This window comes from Arachis hypogaea, chromosome 19 (assembly GCF_003086295.3).
Source record: "Arachis hypogaea cultivar Tifrunner chromosome 19, arahy.Tifrunner.gnm2.J5K5, whole genome shotgun sequence".
In the NCBI taxonomy this organism is placed as follows: domain Eukaryota; kingdom Viridiplantae; phylum Streptophyta; class Magnoliopsida; order Fabales; family Fabaceae; genus Arachis; species Arachis hypogaea.
The window spans coordinates 22,929,795-22,937,047 of NC_092054.1; the positions used below are offsets into that span (position 1 = coordinate 22,929,795).

The 7,253-nt window shown below is 32.3% G+C and overlaps 1 protein-coding gene across 2 annotated transcripts; it reads left to right on the forward strand.

Annotated features, from left to right (window-relative positions):
• Nucleotides 1-266: 266 nt before the first annotated feature.
• Nucleotides 267-4,324, forward strand: LOC112776599 (uncharacterized). Of its 2 annotated transcripts, none has more exons than XM_025820800.2 (8): nucleotides 267-575; nucleotides 1,087-1,462; nucleotides 1,588-1,823; nucleotides 2,235-2,447; nucleotides 2,531-2,623; nucleotides 2,714-2,815; nucleotides 3,588-3,971; nucleotides 4,043-4,324. In XM_025820800.2, the coding sequence occupies exons 2-8, from the start codon at nucleotides 1,114-1,116 to the stop codon at nucleotides 4,136-4,138; spliced, it is 1,473 nt and encodes a 490-aa protein (XP_025676585.1). In that variant the 5' UTR covers nucleotides 267-575; nucleotides 1,087-1,113; the 3' UTR covers nucleotides 4,139-4,324. The 2 variants fall into 2 exon arrangements, with proteins under 2 accessions (XP_025676585.1, XP_025676584.1); XM_025820799.2 differs by having other exon boundaries at nucleotides 272-575; nucleotides 1,101-1,462.
• The last annotated feature ends 2,929 nt before the right edge of the window (nucleotides 4,325-7,253 follow it).

Sequence of the window (7,253 nt, forward strand, 5' to 3'; positions counted from 1 at the left end):
AAATATATAACTTATATTGAATTTTGCACATATAAATCAATATTATTTCTACTCATATTTTTTAAAATTTATACACATACACTAATAAAATTTATTTGGTAAAGATAATTTAGTTTTTGTGCATATCAAATAATAGTCAAAACTACTAAAAATTACTAAAATCAAGATTTTTCATTTTGTAATATTATTACAATGATTTATCACAGATTAAAATATAAATTTACTCAAAATTTGATAAAAGTAAAAAAACCCTTCCGTTTAGAAAATTTGAAAATAAGAAATTTGCGGGTTAATTCCCCCCCCCCCCCCCCCGGGTTTTTTCCCTGGCGGTTTACATTTGATTCGCGGTGGTTCTAATTTTGGTGGTTTTCTCTCTAACAGAACCGCCGAGCAACGAAACTAAATAAAACCTAAAGAAAAACACCTGGGGGCCTGCCCTATTCATTTAAACAGTCCGTCACCGTCACCGTCACCGTCACCGTCACCGTCACCGTCACTGTCACCGTCGCCGGCGCCACCACCTCGATTCCTACACTCGGTGCTTCTATCCTTCAGATCTCGTGCCACTGGATCTGGTTTGGAATTTCTAGATTTCTGCTTTTGTGGGATCTGCTGCTTGTCTCATTCTACGATTCTTTATTTTATTTATTTTCTTTGTCTTTTTGATTCAGTCTTTCATTGGATGGTCTTATTGAATTTGTTACGTGATTTCTTTTTTCTGTGTTAGTCTGATCTTTTTGTTCTTTGATAAAATTGCTGAGTGCACATGGTTTGGCTGATAGGTTGCAAAATTTCATTGTAGTTAATCTAGTGTGCAATTTTTCTTAGAAAACGAAAAATATACAATTTTTTAATAAATTACTTCTATTAACAAAAAAAAAAAGAAAAGAAGGAAAAAGTACTTTTATTTTAAGCAAGCAATTCTAGGCATTCCAAATAGTTTAGATTTTACATCAACTAAGACAGATAACAGTATCATTTTAGAGCTCTAAACCTTCAGGATTATAAATGTCTTGAAAAGTTTGTACATGGATTGGAGTTACTTGTGTAAGTTATTCAATGCATTTGAGTCTAATCTTGGAACAGTCTTAATGATACAGATTTTGTGCAGCAATGCCTAGTAATAAACGTTTGAAAGTTACAGCATCCACTACAGAGAAATCAAGCTTAGCTGTGCCACCATTGCGTAGCAGTGCCCAGCCTATTCCACCATCCTGCAGTGATCTTTGTCCAGTACTTCCAGCCCGGAAGGATCCCCATTCATCACTGCCAACTCCTGGTGATGCTCGTTCATTACCACTAGTCTTTGAAAGTGGTGTTCATCATCCGCTTGGATCTAGTTCTGTTCCGTGTCATCAGTTGATTAATTCAGATGATGATGCTGAATCATTTGATGAACATGTGGGCATCACAAGTTGCAGCAGTCGTAAGAATAATGACTATTGGAAGGTTAATGTTATTGGTAAGAGTTTTGTCATTCTCAATGTTTCAACTTAATATTGTCTTTTAAATTATTCTTTTCTTTTTTTGCTTCTTTTTTAATTTTTGGCGAAGATGACAAATCAGAAAAGTTTTCATTGGTTTTAGATCAACATAATGTAATAGAAGAAGCTAAACTAAAGGTTGATGATGTTTTGCCACTCCCTGCGGGTAGAAAGGTGATACTTACATGCAATGAGCACTTGCAACCAATTGGTGATGCGGGTGGCCTCTTAAGCGGCTTTTTAGGAATTTTGGGAAGTGACTATAAGAAATTTCCTATATATTTTTTGTCTTGGCGTAAGGTCCCCAGAAAAGATGATGTGTACAATGACATTATAAAGGTGTGCTTTATTTTATTTGAATTATATAATCTCTTTCTTTCAGCAAAAATTCTCTATGAAAACAAGAAATCACCCACCAAATTAGTCACCAGATTTTGTGTATATTTATACATGTTTAATACATATTTTTTCAGCAGAATGATTAACCACTAAAATAATCAAACTTTTCGCAATAGAGTAATCAAACTTTTTCACAACAGAATAATCAAACTTTTTTATGAACACCAAATTTAGCAACCAATTATATTTATTTTTATTCATATTTTGATTATAAATGTGAATCAAATTTAATTATATTGTTGATAAAGTTTGATTATAAATGTGATTATAGGGTGATTTTGTATTCGATTTCTAGTGTCCATATAGCATGGTGGTTGTTTCAGATGTTACAGTCATTAATCTCTCTTGCAGAGGAAGTTTCATTTTGTGGATGTGGAGAACAAGATAAAACGATATATGCTGAAGAATCTAGGAAAGGTGTGGAAGGATACAAGGCATAGGCTATTTCACCAATTTTACGATGGTACTTTGAGCATTGAAGAAAACATTGCAAGGCGTCCTTCTAGAATTGATGAAAATCATTGGAGATGGTTCATTGACTATCGCTTGTCAAAGAAAACACGGGTAAAAGTCAAAAGTAGACTTGATCATTTAAACTAATGTTATTTAATTAGCTCATTACTGTATTCCTTGCGATGAAACAATAGGAGATATGCAAGAAAAATGCTGAAAATAGGAAAAAACAATTATTCACCCATACTGGTGGTTCAAAAAGCATAGCAAGGAGGAAAGATGAAGAGGTGACCAATGTTATAGTTCTGTAATTGAACTAATTACTTTTTTTTCACTTCTATCATTGAGTAAATATGATCGTTTGATTAATAATTTAGGAACGACAATGTGGGAGGCGCATTAGTAGAGGAGAGATGTGGACTATAGTGCACAAGAGAAAGGATGGCTCTTATATCCATAGCGAAGCTCAGGTTATTGGTGTAAGTTTCTTAACTTATTTAAATATATAAGTGCTTATCTTATTTCAGTTTATATTTGTAATATGCTTTAAACTTACAGCCTATTATTTACAACAAAGTTGTTATACAAAAGTCCGATGATTTGACCTAGTTGTGAGAAGTATGTGAAGGTCTAAATTTTATTCTGGAGTTATATCATGGTCATGTATTGCAGAGTTCATTTTGACCTCAGTTATGGGAGACTGAAAGAATACCTAGAATTCAGTAATGTCTTTTGAATCATGTTTCCTTTTTTTGTCTACTCTATGAAATGGATATAATCTGAAGCATTTACACCACTTGGCATCACAATTTGCATAACACGTGGGCCTATAAAGCATGCGTTTTGTTCGTTTTTTCGCTGTTCAGTAGCATATGCGGAAAATCCGAGTAAAATTACAGTGTGTAACTGAGAAAGAAAATTGAGTAAGAATATGACATGGTTACTTTTTTGGCTACCATAAACATACTTGTGTGTCTTGAAAATGCTAATGATTGAGAAGGTATCCATAATATTTTTTTTCTGTGAATGATCATTAATCACCAATGTGTTCTGGTATGTGCTATATGGTATTAAAAGCTGGTGCATGCATTGGAACATCATGAATTACCTTATTGAGTTTAGATAGTATATGCAACAGTGATAATACTCTAGTTTTGGTTGTATTCTCATTGGTACAAAAGGGTCTTTATTTCTTCTCATCTGAATTTGTTATATAAGGTATTGGGCTGAAATCTTATCTGTATATTGCAGGAAAAAATTACAAGTATTGAGCGTGATGACGCCTCCTCCAAAGCATTATCCCAAAATGATTCACTTTTTCAAGCTCTTGGAAAGGAGCACTTGGGTCGTGTTCGAGGTGTAGGTTCTGGGCCATGTCCTACTCAACTATTTGGTCAAAGTACACATCAATTGGGTGGAATGTCTTTAAATTCATCAGTTAATCATGACATTCAAATAGAGATGAATGAAATAAAGTCTCAATTAGAGGCTTCAAGATTACAGGTTCAAAATCTTGAGATGGAAATGAAACAGGAGAAGTTGAGGCGGCAAGCATTGGAAAAGGCTGTGAAATTTCTTATTGAACTACACGGAAGCAATTTGCCACCTGAGATTGCTGCTGTGATGAATGCATTTGTATGTGTCTCAAAATGTTAAAAGTATCTTACAACAAATTATTTTTTTAATTTTTAATTTTTCTTTTACAGGATTCAGATAAGGTGAATGGACCAGTTTCACCTGGTGCAAGGCCGTCTTCCTCAGCTAGCCACGATGCTCAAAACCATGAATCTGACAATGATTGAAAATAAGAATTGAATTTTAAAGACTTTTAGATTACTTTTATATTTAGGTGGAGCAAGAGTAGAGAAGGGATGTTGAAGACTATTTTAGACAATTATGTTGACCTGGAAAATTGTTTTATTTTAAGACTAACTTGTTTCTTAAATACTTTTTCTATGATATTAGTACTGGTGTGCTTATCCTCGAAACTAGTTTCCTTGTGTGAAAAATAAAAAATGTACCAATTCAAAATTAGCGGCGATTATGAAATGTAAATAAAAAGTCTTTTGAAACCGTAGTAGTGGTTTCAAACTACCCAAAAAAAAAAAAAATACCACTAGAACTCTAGAACCATATGGGTGTATTATCGGCGGTTTAATATCGCTACAAATTTACAAATAATCTTTGCAAATAAATCGCCACGTAAATTGCTGCAATTTGATGTCTGCTGCAGTTATTTATTCCGCGATTAATGGAAACTGTGTTGCTGCACGTACACCTAATTGAGCTTGTATTTACAACCCACTACTACAACAGACACAAACTGTATTTACAGCCGTGTTTTAAACTTTTGGAAAATGCTATTTGTACAATAAAATTCAGCCTTTGGTCATTCTTTAATATTATTTAATTATCTTTTAATTAAAACATATTCCTATTTTGTAGAATACACATTTATAATTAAAATTAATTTCAATTTTAAAAACTAAAATTTCTCTAACTTTGTACCCACTTCATAGTTTGTTATTATTTCTTTCTTTTACGTTTCTTCTCTTTGTAACACGGTTCTCTTCTTTCTTCTATTCTGCTACAATATTTCAATTTGTATCTGCAGAAAAAAAAAAAAGAATTTAAAGTCAGTGCATTTAGAAAAAAATTAATCCCTAATTAATCCCTTACTTATTGTACCTTTGATAAAATGCATGATCTGTTTTACGACTTTCTAGTGATGAATAGTCGAATATAATTATATACACAAACTAAAATATTTTTAATTTTAGTTTTTTTTTTAATTGTAACACATCTAAAATTTTAAGTTATACAAAAAATATTTTTTAAACACATCCAAAATCATAAATCTAAAATTTAAATTTAAACATTAAAAAATAATTGTAACACATCTAAAATTATGAAGTAATACAGAAAATATTTTTGAAACACATCCAAAATTATAAATCTAAAATTTAAATTTAAACATTAAAAAACAATAGTAACACATCTAAAATTATAAAGTTATACAGAAAATATTTTTGAAACACTTTCAAAATACAGAAATTGCACATGCAAAAATAATTTAATATTGCAATATATATGAAAATCTCTTCAGGCCATCTTATTCGATTTTTTATTTCAAAAAAATAAAAAACTTATATAGAATAATAAAAAAAAGTAATGGTGTCAGAGACCCATCCAAATCTTAGGTAAGTTTTCGGCGTGGCGACGTTGATGAGTGTTAACGAAGGGGAATGTGGCGTTGTGAATGAGCATCGAGAACGAGGAAGGCAGCATCGAGAATGAGCGCGGAAGAAGAAGGTGGCGCGAATGAACGACGGCGGAGGATGACTTCTCGATGTGCGCCTTTGAGGTTTTCCATGTGCGCCGAGGATGACTTCTTTGAGTGTTTTGTACGGGTTTTAGTTAATAATTAGATACTTTAAAGTTTATTTTATAATTTTAAAATCAAATTTTGAATTTTGAATAATTTTATTTTTAGATATGTATTTAAATTATAATATATTAATAATTAAATATATTAAATCTGAAACAGAAATTTAAAATTTAAAATTTAAATTTCAGTGGTATTTAGTTTGTATTTTGAATGTGTATTTAATTTTAAAAAGACAATAAATCTATTCATAATTTTTAGATGTGTTTATTTTATTTTTTTTAATTATTATAATAAAAGGCTGAATATTGTACCATTTTTAAAGGATATCTAGTTGAATTGTAAACTTTTAATACATAATCTTCTCATCACCCAAAAAAAAAAGCATAATCTTCTGTTTCTTCTGCCTCACTCATTTTTCTTCTCACCCATTTTTTCTTCTTTTCTTTTTTATATTCTGTTATTTATACATTATTTTTATATTTTTATTCAAATATTTTTACTTTTTTTCAAAATTTTTTGTATTTGTTACAAGAAATTTTGGTGTTGATTTCATAAATTTTCTTATTTTTGCATTAAAAAAGCTTCTTTTTTTTGAAAATTTTGTTAAAATTTAATTAAAAAATATTTGTTTATCCAAAATTTTTCATTCGTGTTATGATAACAATAGATGCCTATTAATGTAGGCGGGTGAGCTTTTCAAAGCTTAACTTCTCAATACAAATTGAGAATTAATGAAGGTTGAATGTGAATTTTTGTATCTATAAATAGAGGACAAATCCTCAGGTAGCATCAGTATTCTGAAAACCGAACCGAATTGGCCGGTTCAACTGAGTTAACTGATAACCGATTCGGTTGAAGTAAAAAAACTATCTGGCAAAAAACCAGTAAAAAATTGGTCAAACCGGTAGTTAACCGATAAACCGCTTGAATCGGATAGTTTTTTACCGGTTTTTAATTTTAAAAAAATAAAATAAAAAAATATATAAAAGTATAAAACCCCCTCCATTCTCTCTCGCACACACCCACAACCCAGCCACTCTTTTTCTGTCTCTAATCTCCACACGAAACCTTAGCCACTCTCTTTCTCCCAGACCTCCAGCAACAGCAGCCAACGACCAGCGCTGCCGTCACCGACGAACTCTTCTCCTTAGCCAGCATCGAGCCCTGCCGTCGCGATTCTCTTCTCCTACATCGCTTCACCTCGTGTCGCCAGGTATGCTCGCTGTTGATGTCATCGCTCTGTCTTCGTCGTCGTTGGCCACCTTGAAATCGTGTCTCTATCGGTCCGTCCTCATCGTCGATCCCTCTCTCTTGCGCGTCAAGCCTGTCTTCAATCCCCTCTGTGCCCGAGCTCACTTTCCTCTTCCATCACCGTCACTTGGATTCCTCCTTCGCCGCCGATCATCAATTTACTTTTGCTTGTTTTTGTACTTTTATTTGGTTTCTGATTTCTGATTCTGAGTTTGCTAATTTCTGCTTAGCTTGAGTTTATGAATTTCTGAGTTTGTAAGCAGATCCCTATCCTGCTT

Excerpts from the sequence above, each read along its gene's own strand:
- LOC112776599 (XM_025820800.2), top strand. The coding sequence starts at position 1,114 with ATGCCTAGTAATAAACGTTTGAAAGTTACAGCATCCACTACAGAGAAA. Across the intron at positions 1,824-2,234 it reads TGTACAATGACATTATAAAG|AGGAAGTTTCATTTTGTGGA; the intron begins GTGTGCTTTATT and ends TCTCTCTTGCAG. Across the intron at positions 3,972-4,042 it reads CTGCTGTGATGAATGCATTT|GATTCAGATAAGGTGAATGG; the intron begins GTATGTGTCTCA and ends TTTCTTTTACAG.